The 14069-nt window shown below is 40.4% G+C and overlaps 1 protein-coding gene across 8 annotated transcripts in view; it reads right to left on the reverse strand.

Moving 5' to 3' along the window:
- ADGRL3 (adhesion G protein-coupled receptor L3) overlaps nucleotides 1–14069 on the reverse strand; it is a 491700-nt gene that overhangs the window by 314286 nt on the left and 163345 nt on the right. For all 8 annotated transcript variants that reach the window (XM_063423663.1, XM_063423656.1, XM_063423662.1 and 5 more), the window contains one exon: nucleotides 1430–1665. In XM_063423663.1, coding sequence (XP_063279733.1) covers nucleotides 1430–1484 — 55 coding nt within the window. In that variant the 5' untranslated portion in view covers nucleotides 1485–1665. The remainder of the gene's footprint in view (nucleotides 1–1429; nucleotides 1666–14069) is intronic.

A 14069-nucleotide genomic window follows, 5' to 3' on the forward strand; every position in this document is an offset into this window, starting at 1 on the left:
GTCCCCAAAGGTGTTATATAAGAAGATAGCTTGTGCTCCATAGATATATTCAGCCAATTAAATATTTTTAATCACCTTTTCTGTAAAATTTTGCTCCAGTGTCTTAGCACATACAATGGATCAGTTGGGAAAGCTCAGAAAACCTGATAAATATTTTAAAAGCAGGGGCCCATAGCTTACATACAGGAAATCATGTAATTTACAGACATGCTTCCACTGGCCTTTAAGTAAAATGAGATCCTTGGCAGAGTTCACCTTCCATTTAAGCGTCAGAAAAATCAGGCGGCCACACTTTCCAAAGCCCTGCCCTGAGCATTTAGCAACCATCACTGCTAATATAGGAGCTCCTTAACCCTTCAGCACTTGTGAAACCTGGCAGCTTACTTCTAGAGCATACACTTGGGCTTCTCACATCAAAAGAACCCAACAGGCCTCAAAATCTTATTTCAAAGAATTAGATGTGTCACATTTCACTGAAGAGTTTCCTGGCTAATAAAAGAGATCAAATATTTCTGCTACAGCCCTGTACTGGATTTGCATGGCCAGGTTTTGAGGCAGGGGGGACTGGTTATAGGGGTGGCTTCTCTGAGAAAGTGCTTGAAGTTTTCCCTAAGTCTGACAGAGCCAGTGCCAGCTGGATGAAGGACAGACCCATCACTGGCCAAAGCTCAGCCCACTAGGGACTGTGGTAGCCCCTCTGGGATAACATATCCAAGAAAGGGGACAAAGCTGATGCTTTGCAAGAGAAACAGCTCTGGAGACAAGGGCAGTGAAGGATGAGGGGCAGGAGGTGCTTCACGTGCCAGAGCTGAGATTCCCCTGCAGCCCTTGGAGGTGAAGCAGCTGTGCCCCTGCAGCCTTGCTGTGGCTCTGTGGAGAGAGAAGCCCACATTGGAGCAGGTTTGCTGGCAGGAACCCATGCTGGAGCAGGGGAAGAATGTGAGGACTCCTCCCTCTGAGGAGGATGGAGTAGTAGGAAGAAGATGTGATGAGCTGAACACAGCTCCCATTCCCTGTGCCCCTGTACTGCTGCAGGGGAGGAGCTAGAGACAATTGGAAGTAAGATCACTTCAGGAAGAAGCGAGGTGGAGGAAAAGGTGTTTTTACAATTTGCCTTTATTTCTCATTACCCTACTCTGATTTGATTGGTAGTAAATCCATTTTTCCTCAAGAAAAAGGAAGAAAAATTCTGTCTAATGTAGCGGCTAAACTCAGAAAAAGAAACACCTTATGTGTCACCAGAGTTCTTTGTTTCAGTAGTTAAGTTATAATGTAACCCATGAATTTCAAAGACCTGAGGGGCAAGCAAGGAGAGAAATCGACATCCTGTAAAAAAACCCACATAATTAGGAAAAGCCATAGACAAAATCCTTGCTATTTTCTCTTCTCTTCCCTTCCCACAGGTATATTTACACCATCTCTCACTCACCATGGGCAAACGGTGTTAAGAGCATTGTGAAGAACAGCAGCTGTGATGACCACATGACTGTGAAGGAGAGCTTGAAAGTATCCCCGCAAACAAGTGTTCAAATAAAAAGTTGAGCGTCCTTTTGCTCTTGCTTCCACAGCTTCAACTGCTGTTGGCCTTCAATTCACATCCAGAAAAGTGGGGGAAACCAATAAAAAATAATAAAAAAATCCCACAGCCAGTATCCAGTCTGCGACCTACAAATGAGAAAGGAAAAGAAACTGCAGTTAGTAAAACAGTAAGATAGGTGTTTTCAACCAAGTCTTGTTGTGTTCTTTGCTGCCAGCAGCTGTAAAGGCAAATGTGTCTTCCCCACTCTCTGCCCCTTCAGATGCACGCACATTCCTACATAAAATAGGAATTAAAACGTATGCCTGTGCAAAGAACCAGTTACTAGTTGGTGGATAACTAGTGTTCTGCTTCCTCTCTCAAAAGAGGGCCCCAGACAGCAGTTTTGAACAAAAAAGCTCACATCTTTCCCTCCCTTTTGCATTTCTGTCATGCCTCCGCTGTGGATGCTAACGGCAAGATACCAGGCCAGGCAGTGGGATTAGTAACATAGCTTGGGAGTACTTCCACTGATGATATGCCAAACAGCCTCTCTTTGTCTGAGGCGACCTGTATGCTTGTTAATCACTGAATCTGGACCAGACTTTGAACCCAAGCAGAGCCCAAAGTCACCCTTATCCTATAACCAGCTACTTTCTAGTCACTGCCAGCCACTCACTGCTAGTCGAGCTCTGCAGTTATTTATTGTGGAATTAAAAATAATGGTCTTGTCCATCTCACATGCTTGCAGGAAAGCGCGGGGAAATCTGAATCCGTGCTTGAATAGAAACATTTGCTCATTTAACCGGAGAACGTATTCCAGCTTTCCATCATTTTAATCTCTCCAGAAGGGGCTAGATGGCCACGGTGACTCAAACTTGGCAGGAAAAAAACAACTATACAGAGGTAAACTGCAGCAGCAGTTTGAAACTTAGCTCCCCACTGACTTTAAAATGATGAAGAAATATGAGGAATTGAAAAGTACTTTACATATCTGTTTTGAACTCCTTAGACTCTGCAGTCCTCACAGTACTGGTCTAATTAAAAACCTCTCCAAAAATCTCTGATCAACAGAAGTTATTCTTCTCTGAGCACAGAAGCTGTTTTTGCCAACTTTTGTTCTTACCCAAAACCAAGTCTGAGCCAAAAACCTGTATGAAAAAACTGTGCTGCATGCCATTGTGATGTGGGTATATTTCTGAAAGTCTAGCATGACAAAGTGGCCTTTGTTTTGCTTCCTATCTTTACTGATCAACTAAATAAAACCCCATATTGTTCAGAACCAAAGTCTATAAAGAAGCTGCATTTTTTAATAAATATATCTTTCACTGCCAAGATTTTATTCTCTCACTTGACTCTCCTCCCCTGTCTGTCCCTGAAATTTGTTCACTCAAATGTAGCATTTAGTTTCCATAGTTTTTTTCGTCATCTCTGTATGTGAGGTTACTAAATCCAAGGTCAATCTGCAGTCAAGTGTATTCTTTATGGACATCCTTGAAATTAAAACTTTGCTTGAGCTAGGACTAATCAAAATGGTAATTGATAATAATAAAACTCTGTTTTTCAAATAGGAAAAAGACTCATAAATATTTTAAATTGTACATTCTAAACACTGATCAAGTTTTCCATTTATATTTTAGTAGGCTACCAGTACACATCAAACTACAGCACCACCATTATTTATGCATGCTTTTTCTATAGCATCCTTGTAAAGTTTCAAAAGTGAGAAGCTTTTTGTGTTAGAAAATTTGAAAAGGCATACAGAGACGGGTCAAAGCTATCCAAGCACAGGTACACTTCCCTGAAGCAAAAGCTCAGTCAGGCAGTGAATGAGCAAGGTTTGTTTTCGGTTTTTATTTGTTTAAACTAAATCAGTTCTGAATAATCTAAGCCTGTTAAAAAGAGATAACATTATGGCACAGTAAAAGGGTTTGGGACAGAACTGAAGAAGCCACAAATTAATTAGGCTCTCTGTCCCAGAGAAGGGATAATTGTCAGCAAAATACTAACACAGAGCCGTTTAATTTTTTTTTTTAATTTTTTTTTTTTTTTTTTAATCTTATCTGTCTATACATTCCTGCAGGATAGGATTCTAGAATTTTTTTTTTCTTATCTCATGGGCTGAGGCTGAATGAGCAAAGCATTCATACACCCTCTACCAAGTCCAAAAATTAATTTTTGAGAAGTAATGTCTTGGAACCACAGGAGCCACAAATAAACATTTTATCCTCCTGGAAAGCACATTATTGAGTCACAAAGTTCCCGTGCAAAAGAGACAACAGGACTAGCTCATCATTATGCACCATTTACTCCAGTTGGAAATCTGACCAAATATTCTCTGCCCTACCATCCTTCCTGCCAGAGGAGAACACTCCAGAGCCATGACATGTCAGGTGGTGTTTGCACACCCTGTCTGGCACAACCTTGGCCTTAGAACTTGCTTCTGCAAAGCCTTCAACTCAAGCTCACACACAAATATTACCAAATACACAATGTGTCTGGAGACATGCCAGCTGTATTTAACAACACAGGGCACCATTAGATCAACCAAATACACTGGAATGCTGCAAAATTCTGGGTGGGTTTGTATTTCACAAAATCAAATAATCACAGAGTGTTTGTGAACTGGATATCTGCAGGGAAACAGCTACATAGGAAATGAGTGGAACAACCCTTTTTCTTAATGGCCACTCAACCCCCCCAAGCAGCATTGTAAAACACAGAAAGCGGCCTGCAAAACAGAACTCATTTCATCGTTGGATTACCTCCAGATAAAAGTACAGCCAAAGAGAGAAACTAGAGAAAACAGTTCACTGTCTCTGAACTGCTCTGTGCCGAGTGTTACATTTATTGATGCAAGAAAGGGATACACTATCACAGTGAAAAATTTAAGGGCTTGACTTAAGGGGTTTGGACTTTAACCGCAAGGATGATGCAGCCTGCATTGATTGAAGAGAAAGTTCTTCTGCTCACTGACCTTTATGCCCAAAGGCTTGCCCCTGACATCTTCACAGTCTGATCTGCTGCATCACCCAAACTAGAACTGCATGCTGGCAGTTCCCAAAAATCCAGCTCAAAGTGCTACTGACAGAATAGGAGAAAGCTAAATAAAGGAAACTAAAGCCTCATAGTGAAGAGATGAGCAGTGAAGTATTCATCAAGACGTTGTTCATAAAAGAGCATTATAGATACACTGACAAGCTCAACATCTACCCAAGTCTGTTCTTCAGCAGTTGATGTCAAGCAGCACATGGAGCATTTTCTGAGCTCATCTGTCGACAGTCTATGGGAGGGTGAAAAAGAAAAGGAAACCAGTTCATGTGGTGAGTGAACAGATAGGCTGAATTCAAAGCAGAATTCAGAGCAGCACAAGCCAAACCTGTCAGAACGCCATTTAATTACTGCCTCCTCCCAAACACAGGCATTTGCACCTGCACAAGGCTGTACACTACTCTTCTCACATGGCAAAAGCTGCTTCAGGTACCCAGCATTTTCTAGGCAGCCGGGGGGGGGGTGGTAGTGTGTCTTACAAGGAGGCCCATTAGCAAGAGCCAGATAGAAATGCTGGGATTTTCTTATCTGGTTTTACTTGCAGCAATTTCCTCCCCACCCCTAAAAATGTGCATAGCAAAATCAGCTTAAACAAATAAAGCATACAAGGATTGTTTTATATTTCTTACTAGAAAGGATTCCAGCACTTATTCTCCTTCTTTGGCAAAAGTCACCTACTAAGTAAGAAATAAGTGTGGTGTTTCAAACAAATATTGATTAAATTCACTATTTACAAGGGGAAAAGTTTGGAAGTAATTAAACTCCTTGAAGCTGATGGTCTAAGCTGGAATCATGGATGTAATTCCCCCATTCTCAGCATCTGCTACTTGAGATAATTTATTTCAGGCAACGTATTCATAATTTTGCTAAGAAAGGCAAGAGAAATAACCCAGCAAGAAAAAATAAAACATGCAATCTCCGCAAAATTAAATTAACTGCAATTTAATGTTAGAAATTTCTTTAAGGAAGAGAATGAGCTGTATTTCCACTCCCATTATGAATGGCTAAACAGAAGAATTTCTGCAATACATTAGGCCATAGGTTGTTTGCAAAACACTTTTTTTTGTTTATTTTTTGCAATGTTACTAAAAAGGAAAGGTTTTGCTCCTCCAAACTCTTTCCACCTTTGTCTATTTCAATTCATTTTCCCTGTCAGGTACTCAGGATGTGGCTCCCTGGTCACTTTGTGGTGGCAGCAATGCAAGCTGCCATGTAAAAGGTCACGCAGGCATTACCAGCTCTATAACACGGGGAGCAGGGCAGGAGCAAGCTGCACTCCTGGCATTTCCCCATGCACTTTCACTCACAGCCACTCACTGAAGCTACTGCTACATGGTCACTGATGGACAGACTACTCTATGTGCATTTTTAAGAAGTCGGGAACATGTTTTGGAGACAAACAGAATTGTCCATAAACTATTATCTCTGGCTGTGTTCAGCCCAAGACAATGTTCATCCTATATCACAAATACTTAAAAAGTCAGAGTTTGCACTGAGTTCAGAAAAAAAAAAACACTTTTGTTTCTCAAAATAATGAGAGTTGTCCACGGTTTTTAGCTCCTCATTTCAAGTTTTAAGTTTGCCAGATGTGAGAAAGCACTGTGAGAGCCAGTGAGCCTTCTTAGGGTGACAGGACTCCCCAGGTCATGGTTCAAACTGCTCACATCTATGTCCCCTTTCTGTACTGCAGACCCTGCTTCTGCTCTCACACCTCTCCTGAGGCTGTGAACTCTGAAGGAAATGCCTCAACCCCCTCACTCAGTATGTGCAAAATAACATGGTATTTCTAAGTCACTTCTTCTGAAAAAGAATTAAAATGAGCACTAGCACCGCTGTTGCACTTAATTGCCATTCCTTTACATTAATATTCATTTCATCCATACTTTTTGAAAAACCAAGACCATTCTGCTTGTTATTTCCTCCCTTATACCTGATGTAGCACTCTAAACATAATTTTAAAAAAAACCCTTAAAAACAGGCAACAATGACAACAAGGTCTAGTAAGTTTGTGTTTATCCTGGATTCTTGGGTATCACTGTAGTGCTACTTATGCTTCCCTAAGGGGAGCAGCTAAGGCAGCAAGAAGCCACTCTCAGCTCAAACCAGGCTCATCAACCACCTGTTTAGGCTATAATTCAAAGTGACAAAGAGCTCTTTAGATGTTCTGCAGGATTTGCTGCAAAATAACTCTCAAGTGTTAACTGAGTTAATTCATTTCAGATTAATCAAGCCTTTGATGAAAGCACACCCGAATACAAACCAGCTGAATATGGTAGTTTTTGGTGAGTTTTTTTTTTTTTTTTTCCTGTGTAGGTGAAATAGAGGCTTTTCTGCTGCTCCAGAGGTCAAAAGGGGAACTCAAGCTATCAGCTGCTTTTTGGTTTTCCCATTCAGTCCAGAATCAAAGCAATCTCAGCAGAAAATAATAATTATACTAATAGTGAAGCCATTCACATATCTTGTGGCTACACATGATGGATGGAGGGAAGTAACAGAGAGAAAAATTTAAGAGTCTTTAAAATATGGTCTAGAAGCTTAGAGAGAATGTACTGAATTGTACATCTGAATATCACAGCTACTGAATGTTCCAGACTTTCTTTAAGTGCCTGCTGGTTATCCTTGGCAATGTACTTCATCACAGATTTAAGAGGAAAGTACACCATTCACAAGGTCCCTGCGTGTGTGCAAATATATGATAACACATGCAAAATTTCGAAAGGTGCAGAGTATCATGTGAGGATGTGGTAAAATATGCAAATGTTTGTATTGCATTACCACCCCAGATCAGCGGGCTTTCTGAAAACTGATTACAAAAAACTTGGTACTCTCACTGGTTAAGCACCACCTGCTAAAGCAGATCACAGCTGGCAAGAAGCATGTCAGTCCCTCCACTCCAAACCCATCAGGGAAAAAAAACCCTGGTAAGTACTGGGAAAGGACCATAAACTTCTGATCACCTGGAACAGTCCTATGTCATCACCATATACAGCAATCACTGGAACAATGTTCTGAAAAATTTCAGGGAGGTGTTAAGGTCTTTCTTAAAAATTCATTATACCTACATAATACAGCCATCTTCCTCAAACGTTTTAGTTGATAGCACGTCTTTATAGACGGAAAATAATGCATAGGCAAGCTCTCTTCACAGTATTGCCAACAGTTATGATTTCATTGCAAAACTCAGTATGTGACAGCTCCTTGCAATAATAAAAATTTCAGCTTTCTTTTCAAGTAAATTTCTCCTTGCAGAGAGAAGCTTAAAAATAGGACCCAAATACAGCTCAGAGGCTTGGTAAACCGATGGTAAATAAACATAATTCAACATATTTGATTTGAAATCCGCATGACTTGTAATCTAATCTCTTTTTTTTTCCTTTCCTGTGAATGATTCGGGACATTGAAAGTCTGGGTTTGACAATACTCTCGCAGTGCTTATTTGCATTCCACAGAGCCTTCGGCAATTCTTCTGTGACAAATAAAACATGTGTGGTACGTGTACCGAAAATGCAGACAAGCTTATCACCAGGTCAGCACAATTTTGATTTCCCTTTGCTACCATTAACTCAGCTCATATTCTGAGGCATCACCTCTCCCACACATCCTGGCCCCATTTCTTCAAGAGCCTTACCATGGCTGTAATTGTGACAGCACAGATCTGGCACTGGGTCTTGCTTTAACGTGAGGGAGTGACAGCCTCCAAGGAGAAAATTAGCCAAAGGAAGTAGCAGAAAATTCCATGACAGTCCAAATATGGGAATCAAAGTCTGATATTGGGACCAGAGGAGGACTACTCCTAAATGTCTCTGGATGCACCCTTTAAAATACTTTTCAATAGTCATTTAACCTCCTTATCGTTCCTTCTCTGCTCTGCTTCTTTCATACCACCTTTAATTTTCCTCCTTTTCTCTTCCTGGCAGGAAAAGACCTTTTTAACTTGCATTGCTCCAGACTGACCAGCATCTGCAGATACATATATACACAGAAAGAGTTTAGTGACATTTACCTTCACTACAAGGATGGGATTTCTTGCTGAGGTGTGCAGGGGAGTGCAAGGAAGAGCCATTCCTCTTTTGCCTGAATCCATCAGGAGACACCCCAGAGGTGGTATTAGTGCCCACTTTCCTCTATGCATCAGCCAGGAACAGCTGTTTGCTCCCCCCCAAAAGCAGAATTATGTCAGAGAAGTTCCTTACTTACGAAGATGATAGCAGACCATTTTTTGTGAGCCCTGCAATTCAGAAAAGGAGGGACAGGCTGACTGGTTCCACCCTGGAGCACTCTTCCTCCACAGCCCAGCTGGCCCCACAGTTCTTTGGCTATGAAGGTTGAAGAGCACAGTCAAAGACATGAACAGCTACAGAGAATTGAGCACTGCTGAGCTGAAGCACAAAGCCTGCCCCTGCTTTGATGGCTTGTTTTATGGGACCTGGCAGATAGCAACACATGAACCAAAAATACCAGGAACATGACTGCACTTCTTGTAGGAAGCAGTACTTTCGACAGTGCTGGATTTCCTCAGCCTTTGACTCCTGCCAGCTTCAGTCACTACTTGCAAATAGGACTATATGCAGTAGTAAATCAGGGAAGAGGTACCACTTGACTGAGGAATTGCAATGAAAACAGCAAGAAAGCTGTAATCTATTTCCTATGTGTAAAATGTGCATCAAGTGCATTTTTATCCTGCTTTGGCTTTGTGTTCTCTTCTCAAATGGATGGTAGCAGACATTACTTGTTTTGCTCTAAGAAAGTTTAAATTTCCTTCACTCTTTATGCTGATTAGAAAGTTAACAGGCAGTATAAAGAGGGATAATAGCTTTTCCCATTGAAAATGTACTGCTCTTGAAAGACTTAGAGTAACAAGAAATCACCTTACACACAACCCTATGCATACATGCACAATATCAAGTGGAACAAAAATTGCTAGTAAATGAGATTAATGGCAAAAGCCAGGTGAATAACACATTTTTAAAGGAGAGTTATCTAGGAAAAAGATAAGTTTAATTGTCTTTCAGATCTGTTATGAAGTAATAAATGTCTAATAATATTTAGCAGCAAATTGGCTTTTAATGATCATTGCTATTTTTAGCTGGTGGCTGACATGTAGTTTAAATATAAACCAGATTTATGTTTTGCACACCAGGATGACTTTCTCAGATGACTCTCCTTGATTTAACCTCTTCACACCCCACAAGACATTTAATATAATTTTATTTCTAATAGACTGTGAGCCAATAGGATTGTATTTGCTACTACTGATGTTTTCAATGAGAAATAAAAATCAATGAGGTTTATGCTGAAGATAAGTGTAAGTGATTAGTTAAGTGTAAGTGGCTTGGAAAATATTAGGAGGGCTACATTATTCAAGCAAATTATGCAAATTAAAAAAGACTCTGGGTTGAAGTAAAATCTATGGAAAACTCATGACCTTGCTGTGTTGGAAAAAATCTTAGCCAGAAATCGTTCTTTTGGGACTACCTCAAAAAATGAGCATTAGTGTGAGAGAAATTTTGTCATATTTTTCAACAAAGCAGTCAACCTTAAACATTCATACCTACAAGAGAAAAAAAAAGGAAGAAATCTTTTTAGACCTGGAGACAAAGAGCTGCCCAGTAAGTTGCTAGGAGAAAAATAAACAGTGCTTCATGTGGTATAAAAAGAGTGGGCAAGCGAAGCGAAGCCCTGCATACCCTGCCTGGGAAAGCAAGACAGGAACACAGAAGCAGCATTCTGCATCATTAAAAAAAGAAGAGAGATATGCATACAGAAGAATAAAGGTTGCATCTGAACTTCTAGGTGTGGTATTCTCGAGTGAGGTGCACGCACAGAAACAATAGCAAAAGCAATAGGCCAAATTACTGAACAAAAAGTATTTACAGTTCCCTAAAGCAAATGTCTGTGTAGTAATAACCCATAGCCTGTTTTTCCACATTTTACCATGTTAATGAATTCTGTTGTGCATTAATCAAGAGTCGAACCTCTTTGATCTTTGAAGGGGAAAATAAAAAGAAAGAGATTTAATTATTGCACTCATTTTCTGCACAGATACATTTTTTATTACTTATATTCTACTAACAGAGGTCATCATCTCACCCAAAGCCTAGTTATGAACGGTCTTGGGCATTCTCACAGGAAAACACAGCTTTCTTCCTCCTTACCCCTTCCTCTCTCATATTATCCAATCAACAAAAAATGGCATGAAAGCACTCCTTTGCAGAGAATACAACTGTAGAGAGAAAGGGGCTGGGAAATGTGTGCCCTTCAACTCTGAAATCAAGCTTCAGCCAGTAAGTGGACTATTTCCAGCCAACTTTGATAACTAGTCATAAATACTCAACATCTCCTTAACCCCTGCAAAAGCAGCACTTCAGAACAGCACCCAGTCCAATCCCTAAGGAAAATAACCCTCAAACACTAGCTGAAAAAGTGCAACTTCTTTTTGATCTCTTCCTAATGAGGAGCATCGCATCACTACACACAACAGCGACTTCAAATCTGAAAGGGCCACTGCGTTACAGCTGAGAGTCAACACTTCTCTTGGTACTACAAAGAAAACATTTTATATGAGAAGCTCTGCAAGGATAAAATATTCATGTGATTCTTCCCTTCCAAACTGAAACAAAGGCCAGATATTTCCAGCTGAAACTACAAGACTGATCTTCACTAAACAGAACATTTAAACCTGGATGGAATTTCACCAGGAGCTTCCAGCTGAAGCCTCCACTCTCACATGCCAACTTGGCATCATGACAATACATATGGAAACCACCTCTTTTCCAAAGTGACTAGCAACTTAATTCTTACAAAAAGTATTTTTAAAAGCCAAATACTTGCTTCTTACAAAAGAAAAGCAAGTCTTGCAGAAGAAAACCTTACTCCAGTAAGCATGTGTGCTTGTTAATGGGTACTATCAAGTTTTCAAACAGTAAAATACTTGGGTGAGTGAAAGGCTAAAATTAATTAATTCCTTGAGTGCTTTCTAGCAGAAATTAATTGTAAGGACAATCAGGACAAACGTGCTTTTTAAGAGAATTATCTTGGGCGCTGAGTAAGGACTACGAGACACTTGTCCTCTTTTCATGCCTCATAGCTGAGGATTGGTAGCAACCACCTAATGAGAATATGCACCGGTTGTGAAATTTGCCAATATAACATGTGCCTGCCTCTATAAGCCTCAAACACATTTCTTAATAACCTATTACATAGCAACAGCCACTGAGAGGTCCACCAGAAAACTGAAAGTAGCCTTTACCACAGAAGGTTATCTTAAGTCCCAGAAAATGATGCAGTGTCATGTAAAGAATGGGAAGGGGGAAACCCCAAATTAAACCCAGAAAATTCTTCACTGCCTTCTTCTCCCCAGTTAAACTTGGGGGAAACTTGGGAGTCCTACTTGACACCCTCTGAAATCATGGGATGGCAGCCGACCTTTTACTAAACTACTGCAGGATGAGTGTGACTGCATTCAGTAAAAATGCTCTCATTTGTAGTTTGTCCAGCTGAAGCAACAAACTTCTATAACATTTTACATTTTAAAGTATGCATTGAATTGAGAATAATCAAGAAAGGATTACAAACATTTAACTCAGTCACAGCTATCTGGCAAAATCAAATACTATCTAATATAGTCCAGACTGGCTACACCACTAGAAACTCTGCAAGGAACTTAATTATTCAGCTTCCATTATTTATAAAGAAACAGCAAATAACCTCATTTCCATATACCTGAGTATAGCAGCTGTAAAATTTGCAGTAACACTTTTATTTGTGGTATGCAAGTCCACTTCTGATTTTGCTCTTAATGCCTTGCTTCCACCTAGATAAAAAGCAAGATGTCTCAGCAGTCAAGGAGCAACATTTAATTGCAGGAGTCACATTCAATTTCAAAGAAGAAATTAAGCACCTCTGGCAACTAGAAGGCAAGATAATTAATCTGATGTATGGGCCTGTCTCTTGTGGTATTTTGCAGGGGACTCTGTAAAATACCAAAATGTAGCTATGTTTGATAGGCAACACGAATTTGGGGGGAAGAGAGAGAATTTGGATACTCCCGAAATCTTCCCTGTGAAAGAAAGACTCCGTTTCTCATTCCTCTGCAGGAGAAGGTTTCAAAACCACTGCTGCTCTAATGCTAACTCACCCGAGGTCACTGGCAAAATCCTGCTCACTGCTGAAGGAAGATGTAGAATCAAGAGAGAGCTTTTGCAAACATCACCCTAAGCCTAGTAAGCAGCAAGTAAAAACCTTTGCTATTTAAGGCCATAGCTGGAAGTGAAACTGCAATAAAGTACTTCAATTTGATTACCTGAAAGGCAATTCCCTGTAAACAACAAACAGCAACTCTTTACTACATCTTTACTTTGACTTATTTTACAGTAAGTGGACTAAGCACTGCAGTTTATAAAAGAAGGGGATAAATGACAGAGACATCAACTATAAATATTTTGCTAAAGAAATCACTCTTCTGTTCATTTTGTTCTCCCTATAAGGGAGATTCACAAGGCTAAAGCAGAAACACAGCTTCAAAAGTAACCAAAATTGGCAAATTGTGCAGAAAGATAGATAGTGTCATTGTTTAGCACTTGGCATCAGCGTGGATCTAAGCAAGTAAGAACACAGATTGCCTGTGATGGGAAAATCTATGAAATGTAAGAGAGCCAACTGATGGGTAAAATTCTAACATTAAGATCCTTTCATTCATTGGTTACCTTACATTTACATCCGTTTCATTTCCAAAGCAAAGGGACCCCAAAGAGGCAGTGTCTGAGCTGAAAGAGAACTGTTATTTCAGCTAAGAGCAAGATCAAGACCTTCTTACCAAGATCCAAACTTACCATCAAGGAAAAAGCTCAACATCCAAAATTAATTTTCATCAAAGTAACATTTTTCCATTTGAGCTTAGCCTATCTGATTTACAGAAATATGGAGAGAAGACTTAAATTTGTTTTACTGAGAGCAAGAAGGAGCACACTGCTCCCTGGCATCAGAGTCCCTTCTGACCACACAGTCCAACGCTGCCTTTGCCCAAAGCTCCCCTGCAGTGCAAACACAGCCAGCACAGTTCAGCAGCACATCACACACAAGCCCACAGACCGAGGTCCCAGCCAGGGCTGTCTCATTATGGAAGAAAACAGAAATAGCATTCCTAAATTGGATGCGATCACCAGGAACAATTTAGCATCAAATGCTTTAGAATCTGCATGTAAAAAGCCAAAGCACTGCATGCCAGTAGATTTCAGGCTGTAGATAGCCTTAGGGTGAGAGAGCAGGCAGTCCAAACAGGACAGTTTGCTATCAGAAATTTATCACAGTTCATGCATTATTTCTTCCTCCAACATCAGGAATTAAACCCACTGATGTGGGACTCAGATTGGCAGAGTGAAGGGCGGGAGACATGATCTAAAGAAGCACCTTGTCACAGCTTCAGTCACAGCTAGAGGGAGAAAGCAATGTTTGGCAGAGGTCCACTAATGTCAGAGGTTGAGTCTTCACCCATGAGGGTCTT

The sequence above is a fragment of the Prinia subflava genome, chromosome Z (genome assembly GCF_021018805.1).
Source record: "Prinia subflava isolate CZ2003 ecotype Zambia chromosome Z, Cam_Psub_1.2, whole genome shotgun sequence".
Taxonomy (NCBI): Eukaryota; Metazoa; Chordata; class Aves; order Passeriformes; family Cisticolidae; genus Prinia; species Prinia subflava.